Source organism: Harpia harpyja, chromosome 9 (genome assembly GCF_026419915.1).
Source record: "Harpia harpyja isolate bHarHar1 chromosome 9, bHarHar1 primary haplotype, whole genome shotgun sequence".
Classification (NCBI taxonomy): domain Eukaryota; kingdom Metazoa; phylum Chordata; class Aves; order Accipitriformes; family Accipitridae; genus Harpia; species Harpia harpyja.
Genome location: NC_068948.1, coordinates 4,877,486 through 4,891,737, shown reverse-complemented (window position 1 = coordinate 4,891,737; position 14,252 = coordinate 4,877,486). Strand labels below are relative to the sequence as shown.

The 14,252-nt window shown below is 35.8% G+C and overlaps 1 protein-coding gene across 3 annotated transcripts in view; it reads left to right on the top strand.

Annotated features, from left to right (window-relative positions):
- The window catches only part of CDH13 (cadherin 13), a 541,021-nt gene that overhangs the window by 297,224 nt on the left and 229,545 nt on the right, over nucleotides 1-14,252 (top strand). For all 3 annotated transcript variants that reach the window (XM_052797009.1, XM_052797007.1, XM_052797006.1), the window contains exon 6: nucleotides 2,712-2,856. In XM_052797009.1, coding sequence (XP_052652969.1) covers nucleotides 2,712-2,856 — 145 coding nt within the window. The remainder of the gene's footprint in view (nucleotides 1-2,711; nucleotides 2,857-14,252) is intronic.

Genomic DNA, 14,252 nt, shown 5'->3' with positions numbered 1-14,252 from the left:
AAAAGGAGCTGGTGAGTTAACCCATAATGCTTAGGACAAGCCTGGAAATTATTGTACAAAGACTAATAAAATAAAGTCCTCTGTCGTCTTAATAAAATGAAGCAGAGATTGTGTAACTGTTCCTACAGACCTGTCATGCCTACTTTTTTGACCAGTTGGTCTCAGACGCAGTGGACTTGGCAATGATAAAGTAAATCTATTTCAGTCATTAATAAGAATCTCCTATTCTCTTCCTTAATTTGTGCAAGTCTGGGAAAAAAAACCCCTAGTGTTACATCAGCCTTTGCTTTAGATGACTTACAATTTTGATAACGCAGCTGAAGTAGTTTTTTTAAATTTAGCAAAACCTTTGTTCTTTCCAGTGAGCAATATAGTCACTTAATATTGAAAGATAGATTAAGAAAAAATTATCTTGAATTTGAAAATGAATTTGCTGGAATTTCACAGAGAAATATTGCTATTCTTCCATTTCCCAAAGCAATTAACATACTTTTGATGAGTCAACATTTACTAAGATAAAGAGTCCAGCTCTGGAGCCCTCAGCACAGGAAAGACATGGACCTGTTGGAGCGGGTCCAGAGGAAGGCCACAAAAATGATCAGAGGGCTGGAGCACCTCTCCTATGAGGAAAGGCTGAGAGAGTTGGGGTTGTTCAGCCTGGAGAAGAGAAGGCTCCGGGGAGACCTTATTGCAGCCTTTCAGTACTTAAGGGGGCTGATGAGAAAGATGGGGACAAACTTTAGCAGGGCCTGTTGTGATAGGACAAGGGCTAACGGTTTTAAACTAAAAGAGGGGAGATTCAGACTAGATATAAGGAAGACGTTTTTTACGATGAGGGTGGTCAACCACTGGAGCAGGTTACCCAGAGAGGTGGTAGATGCCCCATCCCTGGAAACATTCAAGGTCAGGTTGGATGGAGCTCTGAGCAACCTGATCTGGTTGAAGATGTCCCTGCTCATGGCAGGGGGGTTGGACTTGATGACCTTTAAAGGTCCCTTCCAACCCAAACCATTCTGTGATTCTTTTTGTCAGCAGTTTCCAACTGTATCTAAAACTGTATCTAGCTTTATTGTAGTTCAGTAATAAGACTGCATTTTCCTTCCTAGTCCCCATCACATCATATGCAATCCTAAGATTACTACATTGACTTTAGAGTACAGAGTTAAACAAGCCCTGGGGTGTGTGCCCCCATAAAGCTTCAGCTGTGCCAATGGCACATGAATCAGTTGTCTTCGCATCAGAGTATTTGTCTGCTTTTAAGCTGTTAAGCTATATATCTTGTCTCTCTCTATATATAGTAAAAAATAAGGCTTGGGAAAGGCTTGCAAGAGCAAGTGCTAGCCAAGTGAGGATAAGCAGTGAGTAGATGTTAAAATGGACTGTGACACTATTTACAAATCATGTGTGTGAGTAGATAGTTTACTCATAACAAATACTCCTACTCACACCTAGCACATTGAATTATAACAGTGGAATGTATTCATAAGCATAACAAAGTACAGAGAGATGTGATAATAAGCCATCCATTTTAATAAGGAATTAGAATTCTGACCTAATTCTTTCCCAGCAGGATTTATCACTAACTTTTAAATAACTTATAGGTATAAGACATGGCGATGGAGAATAAATTAACAGAATAAACAAAATGCTGAGAGACTTCCAGCCCCTTCTGTTACCACTTTCTTGGGGAAGAACTGGAAGAGAGTGATATTAATGTCTGTGCTCAGTTTCATTTTCTGGCTGGCTTAACTCCATTAAAGAGTTGAGTCCCGGGATGGGTAGGGTAGGTGAAAATGATAGCTGTGTCGCCAATATGTTTATTGCTGTATTTTACTGATATCTTGGTGAGGGGAGAGAACTGCAGGTATAACATGCAGTTGCAATGTAAATTGACCTTTTTCCGTTATCTGACACGCTTTGGCGTTGTTTGCCCTAATGACTGATTAAGTTTTGGTAACTCGTGACTTTCCATTGCAAGTGGTTTGGAGGACTGAGATATACAGTATGATCTTTCTTTCCCGTTTTGGGAAGTAAAGCAAGTCCAAACAAATCTTCAGCTGCATATGTCGGCTTTATGTCTAACAGGTGCTTTCATACGCTGGGATGGGAGCGTGCGTATGTATATATACCTGCTTATATAAGACTGCATAAGTTGTTCTGTCCTTCCATACCTTATTAGAAAAGCTGGAGAACTGTCAAAATTACCTAACATAATTTCATGCCATCATCATTGAGAAAATGTATTTAATGTGTCTAATGCATTCTTGCCTTTATTTTTTTGGGGAAAAAAAAAAAAAAAAAAAGCTTTTAACTGAGCATTAGGAGATATGTCAATTATATTATGATAGTTCTATATGTGTCCACTTTAAATGTGCTTGAAAAAAGTAAAGGAACAAATTCTAACCAAATCTTCAAATGTTTAGTATCAGATTTACAGAGGGTCTTTTTTTCTTATACTCTAGACATTTCATTCTTCAGAAAATATGGCATTTTCAAGCTGCCAAGGGGTATCTTGATTTGAATGTACATCTGTCTGTCTCTTTTGCTTGGATTGAAAATCTGCTCTGAGCCTAGTCCAAAAGAATGGGCTGCAAGTGGTATCCTTGGCAGAGTCTGTTTGCAGCAGCACTGATCTGAGCTATTTTTTTCTTACTCTTTGCTCACTGTGATAGTGAGCTAATGAGTTTACTCCTCTCTTTTTGTTCATACAGCTTGAAGTTGAGGTCACAGATATAAGTGGAAAAACCATTGATGGTCCAGTCCGCCTAGATATTTCTGTTATTGATCAAAATGATAACAGGCCGATGTTCAAAGAAGGACCCTACGTTGGTCATGTCATGGAGGGATCCCCTACAGGTAAGTCCATGCCAGTCGTATCTCTATAAATAATGTCTGAACAAATTCTGTGTCGATAAATGCATTATTATCATATTGTACAACTTTTCTTGCTGATTTTGTGGCTCACTGAATCCTTCCCCCGCATAAAGATGGGGGAGCAGCCCTTTGGGACAGCAGGTAATGATTTCTGAAAAACAGTCAAGTCTCTGCAGTTAAAAAGAAAAAAGAAAAAGTAAAATAACATAGTTTGGAATGAAAGCTTCAATTTAAGTTTACTCTTTTTTATTCATACCTGCAATCAACGAAGGCACCCCCTGGGATATGATTAGGATTCAGACCAAATAACATGTATAGTTTCTGTTCAGAGTTGGAATTCCACCTTTTTGCCTGTAAGGTTAGCTGCTGGAAGGCTCATTTTTATATCTTTATATAGCATAAGGCTAGGTAAATAATAGGAATAAATGGAAAGTGCCTTATGAATATGCTAATCTTGTAGGGCAGATTGAAATACTGAACAATGTTACTTGTGTAAATGCAGATACAACAATTGCAGCAAAATAAAAACACACTTTGAGAATTAAAGTTAGTAATGAAAATGTTCTGATTAAATTCACTGTTGACTTTGTCTGATGATGAAATTCTATAAGAATAAGATATTGTTCCAAATTTCAATTTGGGTACAACCATCCTAGCTAAAGTCTTCCGCAGGTGAAGGCTGAATTAGTTTTCTTTAACTGTTGTCATCAGCTGTTGTGCAATTTTATTGTGAGTTATTAAACATTTGCTGCATTCCACTTGAGAGGTATCTCCACTGCATTTGTAAGTAGTAATTGTATGATCAGATTATGTTATGGAGTTAACCTGGATCTTGGTGAAAGAAATCTAAAACAGTAGAAGCTCCTATTAATATCGGTGGAGTGACAGTGATTTAATTGAGATCAGAGTTGTGCGTTATATATTTGTATGTCTTTCTATACATCATTGAACACAAGGCCTTATCCTCCTTATACAGTTGAAGCTGTGAGTACAGACATAAGGTTTTGGCTGTATAGGCACACTGAAATATTTTGAGATGAAAGCTGGAATCAAGTATATTTTTATGAATATTTAATATTCATTGAAGCTTAATGTGGCAACATGTGCTTTGTTTACTCTGAACAAGGATAGACATTACCTTTCGCTTCCTTGTATTACATATTGATAGGACTAGAAGTTATTCTTTGTCCTTATTTTATTATTTATGTAGTTTCTAGAAATCATGTAACCTTTTTAGTGAGTTTTGCATTTTTACATATAGTTGCTATTGTTTGAAAAGCTGTAGGTATGAAATGCATTATGAGCTGCTCCTTCATCAGATTAAAAGGAGTTTTCAGGTAAATGTTCGTTTACCTTACTTGTGACAAGCATGTAATGAACCAATTGACAATCTTTTCATTCAGATGAGAAACGTGTTTCATATTTGTGAGTATGGCTGCAAGTGGAACACTAACTCTTTTCTTGTTGTAGGTCTCTAGTGCATTCTTAAATTATTTCAGATATTGATCGTTTATTCAGAATTCAAAAGAAACTTCCTTAGACTGCCCCACTTCCCATTCCCCCTGTGTTGTAACCAGTTTCATAATTAAGTAAGAATATATTGCTAACAAAAGTCAGAGCTTCCTTTGCGCGGTCAATAGTATGTAGCAGTATGACTATCTGATCAGCTCAAGGGACCGACTTTATTATGTTTTTTTATTTAAACTACCGCATCTTCTTGTCATGCCCATTTAGATACACATTCCTAGACCACTGAGTAGGATGGTGTAGGTTTAGTAGATTCAAAGCCCCTAAATCCAGTATTTCAGTAAAAGAAAGTGGTGTCAAACAGCTCAAACTCTGCAGTGTTTAAGCTTTAATCCTGCTGGTAGTATATGAACTCTGGATATGAGCTGCGAGTTCATGCAAGTCTTTCAGTGGCCTTGTCTCTCTCCATCCAAGCAGAAGTTTACACTTCTTATGTACCACATGCCCTTCCCCAAAAATATTTAGTCTAATGTTTAGCTTTGTTAATTCCAGGCTATGGGACAATATTTAACTGTTATCTGCTATATGTTCTTTACTCAAACTCTATACCAAGTTTCTTTTCTCTGCAAGGATTTTTATTTTTTTTTTAACTGGTGGTTCCCTATTTTTCCTCATCTATAAACTATCCTTGCTTTTCATTTTTTTCACTACTTATATTCAAGTTTGTGCTTCTGATTCAGTGGATGTGTTTCTCAGTCCAACTTCCAGTGAATTCTTCTGTAATTGTTTTCATCCATTTTCTCTTGCTGCACTTTGGTATTTATCCATGTAGCGTTTGGCATTTTGATTGTCTTACCTGTTAATCAGACTTTGAATAATTTTTCTCGACTTTATCTTTTTCTTATCCTTTCCCTCTTTCCCCCAGGTATTCATCCCATTAAACTTCATAACCTCATTTTTCCTGGTGTCAAGAACACCAATACTTGCAAAATTATTTTGTGCAAAAGTGAACCTGTAGAATCAATGTTAGCTAGAATCTGTCATAGTTCTCTATGCAGATGGCTTTCAGTCAACCAAGATTTCACGTTGTTTACATCTGTTTTCCATAGTTCTTCAAATTTTATGGCATATATCTTGAAATTATTCATCAGGTTTTGCTGTCTTGCTGCTCCCAATCAATAGTTGCACTGCACAGCTGGATAGAAACCTTTATGTGCGTGTGTTTGCATGTATGATTCCTGATTCCTTCTTTTTGTATTAAAACTGTATTGTTGTATTTCTTTTTTTGAAGTTCCAAAAGAAAGGTTTTGCATTATACGCATAACCTTGTTCCCTACCACAACCACCTTCGTCTTCATTCAAGCTCTGAATCAAAACCATTCAGTGAAATAGTCTTCTGCTGAAAAATAAAAAATGGTCTTATAGGTATCTTGGATCTGTCTTCATGATCACTGGGTCAAAGTGTAAATGTCCATGGATTCCAGTAATTCAATGATGAGAGATGTGTAATTATGTAGAGAAAGATATAGATATACTGGACTGTGAAGCTTGCCTGAAGGATTTTGAGGCCTTGTTAAGGGATTCAGATGATATTATCTTGCTTTAAATCATTCATTGCTGGGTTCCTGTGTGTTTTCCTGTGGGGCCATAATTTTAGTAGTCACAAACCCAATGGAATTTTCTAGTGACTTTCCACTTATTTATTGACTCTAACATTGCACTTGCACATTGTCTATTATTCATCAGAAATATCAGAGGTTTACTAATAAATAAATCTTGAGGACAGCATCACAAATTTAAATATATAAATCTTAATTTTAATATTTAAGTGAATGTTTATCTTGGGCTTCCTTGATGTTGCTGTAAGGCACATGTTCCAGCTTTTTATTGCTTTCCAAAATGACTTTTTTTCCTTAATGATTTGAAGGTTTAGTTCCTTAATTGGGGAAACACACAGAAATTACAGTGAAATGTTGTGCCAAGCCCCTTTTAAGGACCCTCTTTTCTCTGCCATTGGAGGTAAGAACAAGTAGAAGAAAACAGAAGAAAACATGGAGATAGCGTGTAATTTTTGTATTTATTTAATCCGTCTATGACTAATTAAGGAATCTCTTGGGCATAGTCCCAGTAAGGATATGTTTTGGTGATGTTTTCATACATTTTCTGTGTTACTAAGGCTATTCACCTTTTGTGTGTGTGTGAAGGTGACCACAGATGTTTTCAGATTTCTATTAGGAGGTCTTTTCCTGGACAAACTGCAAATTTGGAGGCTATTTATTAAAAAAAAAAAAGAAACACCAGTAGAGAAATAGTTTGCATGTTTTTTATTTATAAAGTCTCTAATTTCTGTATGAGACTGAAGTCGGCATATATACACACCAGAAAAATGATAGTTGAGCCTGATTCAGTGACACCTATGGCAGTTTTTCTACTGACTGTAATGGGTTTTGTGTTAACTGTACTGCTGATTTCTCACGTTTTTGTTTTCTAAGTTATGACCCAGTTTATTTCCTATAGATTTCTGATCTATCCAGCTGCCAACTCTAGGGTTTAGGATCTGTGTCCTGCTGCAGACTTACCTGAGTATATTAATGGGAGTGACTGTAATCTCATGGTTTACATAGGTAGGCAGAAACATTCGGGTGTCTCACTCTTTGAAGGTTGGAAAGTGAAGGCTGGTTAAATGAACTTGGCAACCATCTCATTTCACTTGCTGGAGGCATTTAACAGAAATTATTTTAAACACATTTGACATTATGTGACTTGTAACAATGTGCCGCAAGCCCAGTGGGGTAAAATCTTAACTGCAGTGGTTGGGAAAATAGCTTGAGAATTGCATTTAAAAAAAGGAACTTGTTTTCCATGATGCACAATAGCCTGAATACATTGCATTCCAGCCAAGGAGCCCCAAACCAGGACTGATAAATGTCTATAAATAATTGCTAGAAATAAAAGGACATATGAAGACATTTAGAGAGGAAACAGAAGGAATTAAGAAGAGTAGCCTACAGGGTTGTTCAGTATCATAAAATAATAATTTGTAAAAATAGATAAAGCATGAGGAAGGGTCTGAAGCACTAAGTATTGTTGATAGCTATGCATTGTATAATAGTGCATGGCTATGATTCAGAGAAATGAAAACTGGTTCTAAAGATGGCGGCTTCTTATCAAGACCAATCTGCCGGGACAGGGATTTGTTTTATACTTAACCTAACAAGAAGAAGAAGATTAGTACATGAATTAATAGAAATGAGATTGGATATGATAGATGAGAATCAAAAGATACCAGGAAATGTAAACTGTGGGCAGGCTGGCCTAGCAAAGTGGCAAGGATAGATAAGGCATCTTGGTCTGATATGCACTTGTTGTCATCTTTGATACATTTCAAATATTATGGTAGTATTTTCTGGACTGTGCTTTTTTGTTTTGTTTTGTTAGTTGTAATCCCTGCTAGTTTATGGAATAAGAAGGTGACCAAATCTGTAAAATGTGAATACAATTGCATTGACTTTGGTGAACTCTCTAGGCCTCCTTCTTCCTTTTGACCTATAAATCCAATAACATGGAGGAAAATACAAGGGTGCTTTTAGGAGTTTTCTTTTAACCAAAGGATTAAAATAAAAAAAATAAAATTAAAAAAAAAAAATCACAAAGAACCATCAGAAGAGATAAGAAAAGATATAGTTTCTTTCTATCTAGGTAAAAGTAGCATCTGAAACTTCCCAGTGGCTTCTGATTCTGCCTGCATCAATGTTATGATACTTCAATCTTTTCTGTCTCAGAAGTTACTGCGTTCTGCATATACATACATGTGTTCATGGTTTTTTTTAATGCATTGCACATATTTTAAAAATAAGAATACAATTCCTGGAAGATTAAATTGGAGGGGTCATTCAGGATATCAAATCCTAAATAGCATGAAAACCAAAATGGTGTCAACATCAACACCACTTTAGAGCAAGCACTAAGCGTCCGTTGATGGTGTAGGTCTGAAGGAGGACGTGGGTTGCATACATTTATTGTGCTGATGATTCTTACTGTGCTGAGTTTTACTCAAAGTATGATGGGGAGATTTACAAAGCTTTTGGGACTTCCACACAGAAAATCTGCAATTGCTTTAGTGGAATGCAACCACTGTGTAAAACTATTTCACCAAGCAAAATGCTTCCTAATCAAAGTAGTCTGGGGCAGATACTTGAAAAACAGTTTGAGTGTAGATAGAGTTCATGACCATAATGAGAATAAAACATGGAATGTTTGAATAAGAATTGCAGAAAAATGTAATCGAAGCAGAGAGGTACATTTTGATGGGTCTCAAAGTGTACTTTCAAGTAAAGGCACATGACTGAAATACTGCTGACACTAATGATGGTCTTAAAACAATGAAAAAAAATGAGTTCAGGACAGTAGCAGAAATGGTTTTCTGCTTACAATGTATAAGGAAAACCAAATACTTATGAATGTTTTTTGACATTTCTTGTAATAAGGTAATTATGATGAACTCTTTGGGGTATTCAGCTTTAAAAAAATTAATATTGCCACTGGGTTTACCAAGGAAAATAAGACACAAAGATTTAATTTTCGTATTATGGAAGCTTGCATACATGCATTGTAGAAATGCTTTGTATGATATGGGAATACTGATGCATTTTTAATACTAGAAAGTAAAATATTGCACTTGGTTGTGAATTTTAATTATAGGACTCTCACTACATCATAAATTAAATCCTTCATAGCCTGCCTGCTAGACCCTGTCTTGGTCCCAGTTGGGTGGGCATGATCTGCTAACCCCGAGGAATGTATTTCTCCCATCTTGTATTTATTATACTGGTATGATCCAAATTACTTTTTTTTTTTCTTCTCAAGCTAAGCAAAAGAAGATTTCATCCTGATTTTTTTTTATTTGTTCTTTTTGTTTAAAAACAAACGAGCAAACAACTTGTAAAGATATGGTTTAGCTTTATATCCTGTGTGTAAACCAGAGCTCTGACTAAAAGAATTGCTGAAAATTTAAGTGCTTATTACAACCTCTCTTGTGGATGGTGCTTTAGCAGTTTTTGAAAATGAATTGATAGGTCTTCAGTTTCTGCCTGTTGGCTGCTAAAGGTATGTAATGAGTGTGCTCATTATTTCATATTAAAATATTCATATTTTTTAAAAATCAGCAGTAGAAAACTTAGAAGTATATATAGATCTGAACTGCAAAGCTGAAATGTCTCCATAAATCCACCTCAAAACTATCTCAAAATTAAATGTTTGAGCCTGAGCTTTTTTGATTCAGAGCGATGTCTCTCGAAGCAATACTTTGATTTTAGAGGAGGTTTGAAATGTCAAATGTTACACGTTTAATAATGAAACTTATTGCTATGAGCTGTTGTGGAAAACAAAAGTATAAATTGGTCCAAGGAATTTGATAAATCCAGGGAGAAAAACTCATAGGCGACTTATGGTTATTCAGCATATTAGTACTTGACTGTGGCCTAGGAAGCCCCTGCGTTAAAGGAAGCTAAAGAATACAGAAAAGTCTATCTTTGGAAGAATAAGCCTTTTTCACATACCTTTTCCCTAGTCCTCCACTGCTGGAGATGGGATGCTAGGCTTTGGGTATAACTCAGCAGAGCACTTTTTATGTTCTCTGTGTACGAATGTGTGTAGTTTGTGCATACTTTAAAAATTGTTGATGGCAAGCTTTCAGCAATCTTTTCTTGCAATTAATCATCTGCATTTCAGCTAAAATGTACTCACTGCCTTGAAGTTTTTTGTAATCTACCCTGTAAATGTAATGGATGTGAACTAGGTAGAGACATCTGCAATGTCAATATTTTAATTTTCAAACAGAAGCCAAGCAGAAGCCAGTTGGCTGATTATGTACAGCTGCTTTGTATATCCCAGTAGGAAAGTGTTCTCAAATCTGTGTGGGATAAAATATAGCTGTATATGTATATGGGTATTGTGTGTATGTATATATGTATATTTTTATGCATATATATATTACTTATATATGATATGTATATATTACAGAGGTGAACATATACAGACACAGAAATACTTATCTGATCCTTTAGTAGGGCCTAGGGATCCTGGTATGTTCTAGTTCCTGTGTATGTACATGATGAAAAGATATGTATTTATTAATAACGTATTGTATTATGGGAGACAAAGATGTACATCCAGCTAATCTGCCTGTGTTTTTTGGAAGAAGTTGAGATGAATAACCTATTAAAGTATTATCCAGTAATTATCAGGTACCCAGCCATGCAAGTGTGGTTAAACCAGTACATTTTGAGCAAATTAAAATAATCTTATGTGTAGCAATTAGCAGTTCACTCGAACTGAGTATGTGATATGAGTGTCTGGAAGCAGGAGTCTGCAGTTCACTCCAGGGTTCAATTATTCTTGATTTTCAGCAGAAATAGGTTAGACTCAGAAAAGGCTCCAGATCAGCTTAGGTGCACAGGTCAGAATTACTGGCGTGTTTGTGAGGACTAGAAATGATGAGCCACCTTCTTCTTCATCCCCAGACAGAAAATTCCCTTTCACTTTCTTCTTTTTACTGCACAACTGATTTGTTTGCTCACTGTCCCTCCTGCTAAAATGAGCTTTCATCTGCTTTTCTGTAGTTACACACAATGATATACCAAAAAAAATAGTCTTATGGCTGGATCAGCATTAATGCGTAATGGTAAAGGTTATAAAAGCAGTATGGTCTCCCTGCCTTGGACATTTCCTGTAGTAAAGTATTCATACTTCCATGCACAGAACAGTGAAAATGATGATGGTTAGCTCTTTTGGCTCTTTTTACATTACAGCCCAGGTTCATTAAATAAAAATAAGCATGTTTCTTAATTAAAGAACAAATCAATTTAAAAAAAAAATATTGGAGTCCTTGCTGGCTACTGAAAAACAAGGTCTCAAGTGAGTTTGTGTAATTTGGTATGTAATTCTTTGCAAAGGGAAATTTATGCATTAATAAATTTACTAGTGGCTTTTGCTCCTGGGCTTTTGCACCTGTTTTATGCATCCACTTCTGTCCTCTCAGAAAAGAGAGGGATGAGCTTTACAAGTTCAAGTAGTTTGGACACACGAGGCAACCTCATCCATATAATCAATTAATTGAAAGATACTGTAGTGCCAGGAAAACATGCATCGCTGTGTGCCATACTGCAGAGGAGGAGGATGCTGCAGCCCCCTTGATAGGCTTTATTAGTGGTATAAAACCTCAGTTTGTATTGATATACTTCTAAATTACCATTTCTGGATATTGCCTTCCCATCGCCTATTTGCAGGCCAGCAGCCCTGCAGGCTATATGGCGAGTTGTGCTTTAAGTCAGTGGACTGTCAGCATCCACGCTGCTATATTTCATTCAAGCCCTTTAAAGTGCATGAAAAGGGTGATAAATCCTCACAACCTGCAATCATGTGCCATAAATTTATTATATGATTTGGAGACTGATGGCAGTAGATACAGTAGTTGAAGCCCTACACCCCCTTCCTTGTCCTCACACTCAACTGGATGTAAATTCTGGAGTTGTGCTACCAGGTATTATAACAATGGGACATCATTTCCTTTGACAGTAATGCTATGGTGTGGCCACTACTCCAAGTGCTAAGCAGAAAAAAGCCTATAAATTGTCAGGGCAGGCAGGATTTGTTTGCCTCAGTATGCAATGCCAGGATCAGTCAATAGACAAATCCATACTACCTTTATTGTGAAAGAGATACGTAGCTGAATAAAAACCTCATCATTGCAGAATGGCAGGTTTGTTTATTCCCTTGCAGGTTAATTATTTTTCCCAATATTATTTGAAAGATATCATCAAACAGATAGCATCTTTAAAAACAAAGAGAAAGAGAGATGTTATTTTTAAACTGTGGGTTCATGTTTTTCTTTGCTTTTTTCTCCCATTTCTCCTTTTATTTCATGCCTTCACAGTCTTCCTTTTCCCACCATTAAATATAGTGCTTGGGGTTAAAATTGCAGTCTCTAGTCACGTGAAGTCAAAGGATAGTTGTGCATTACATTTGGAAGACTGAAAGCAATTGCGATAGGAAAGAAAACCTTAGTGAAAATGACTGAACAGTAAAAAGTAAACAGAAGAAATAACAATAGGTAATCTATTTTTTATAGTATGATAAGGGTTTTTTTCTGTATAGAAATATTGAAAATAGTTCACTTGGCTTACATATGTTGAGCAAAACTTCTAGAAAAAGTAAATCCTTGACTTCTTCATTCAGATTGTCTTTTAAGTACAGAAAATGCCTACCTTTGCATGCAGCTATTCATTTGCATGTATAGTTGCACTAAGTGCAAGCTTATTTCTGTGTAGCAGTTTTCCATGGCTGTCCACCAAAAATAGATGGGAAATTACATTTCTTTTTAGAAATCAAGCCTGCTAGTGAGCACCACTAACATGCTTGAAAGCAAGAAAGACATTTTTTTTTTAAAACGACACGTTTGTACCCCAAGAATATTCTGGTAAAGTTAAAAAGCTTATTATTGGGCTTCTTGCAGGGGAAAAAAAAAAGCTGCTGTCAGCTTGTATACAAGATATGCAAAGATGGCATGACTGAGTTAGAATCACACATGAGAGATGTGATAGTTTGAAGGTGAAATCTCAGAGTGGTACAGTTTTCTTACTTTCCATCCATCTTCTGCAGGTATATGTTGGAAACTCCCAGTAGAAATGTCTTTTAAATGTGGATCTGAGAAAATATTAACAGATACATATTCAAGACAGTGATTTTTTTGGAATACAAATATAGCTCATCAGTATTATGATTTAAGCATACAGCACTAAAACATGGTTATCGTTATTGCAATTGTTATCAAAAGGATAGCCTACAATTTTTACGTGGTTCTAAGACTATTTTATAAAACTGTAAACCTAGAAGGGGAAAACAAACAAACAAACGAAACCAATAACAACAACAAAAAACCCTCTAAGGATCACTTACCAGTCAAGAACTTGAGTTTTAATTCCCTTTGTTGTTTTAAGAAGCACTGTAATTTCTCCAAGGTTTAATACATGATGACCACTGTGTTGGCCAAAACTCTGAAGGTGTCTCACGACTGAAAACCACAATTATATTCACTTGAAGTAGCTGAGAACCAGTTGGGTAGGAGCACTGCATTCTAATTCTGAATACATTCACCAGTGGTTTCCAACGTTTTTCAGGAATACTTTTTCTTAAAAAAAAAAAAAAAAAAAAAAAAAAGGCAAAAATGTGCAAAAGATAATGTGGTAGAATTTAGAAACCATTCACTTGTAGCAACTGCTGCTGCAAAGGGGATTCTATTGAACAGCAAATGTATATATTAAACAGATGCCAGAAATAAAAACATGTTAAACAGATGCCAGAAATAAAACATCTGAAGCCGCTGCATAATAGATATTTGTGTCTGTTTTCTAATTATGAATGACTGGGATAACAGATAATGAAGGTCTATTGGAAAAATATTTTGAGAGCTTGAAATTTGGCTCTGTTTTTCAATTACAGTAAAAGCAAAATTGTCCTTGAAGAAAATGGAATTAATCTCAATTAATTCAACTTTAAAGTAATTTCAAAGCAATTGATAAGGAAAAAGTCAAAGTGCAGCTGTTTTCTGTGGTTGACTTTTAACATTATGAATTGTTATTCTGACTTTCTCTACATAAAAATTCTGGAGAAATTCACCTAATCTTTCAAAATATTTCAGTAGTAACAGAAGTGCAACAGAACTACATATTTTGGTACCATAATAGCTCTAATAAGTTTTCTTCATGTTTTTTTCTAAGAATATTTGTTTTGATTCTTATTACCTTTATATCTCTAAACCACTGTAGGTCAAGTCACAGTGTAAGAAAAGTAAGAGTTAGGGAATGGTTAATGTAGTCTTCAAATGTATGAACTTACCTGGCAGCACTGTGATA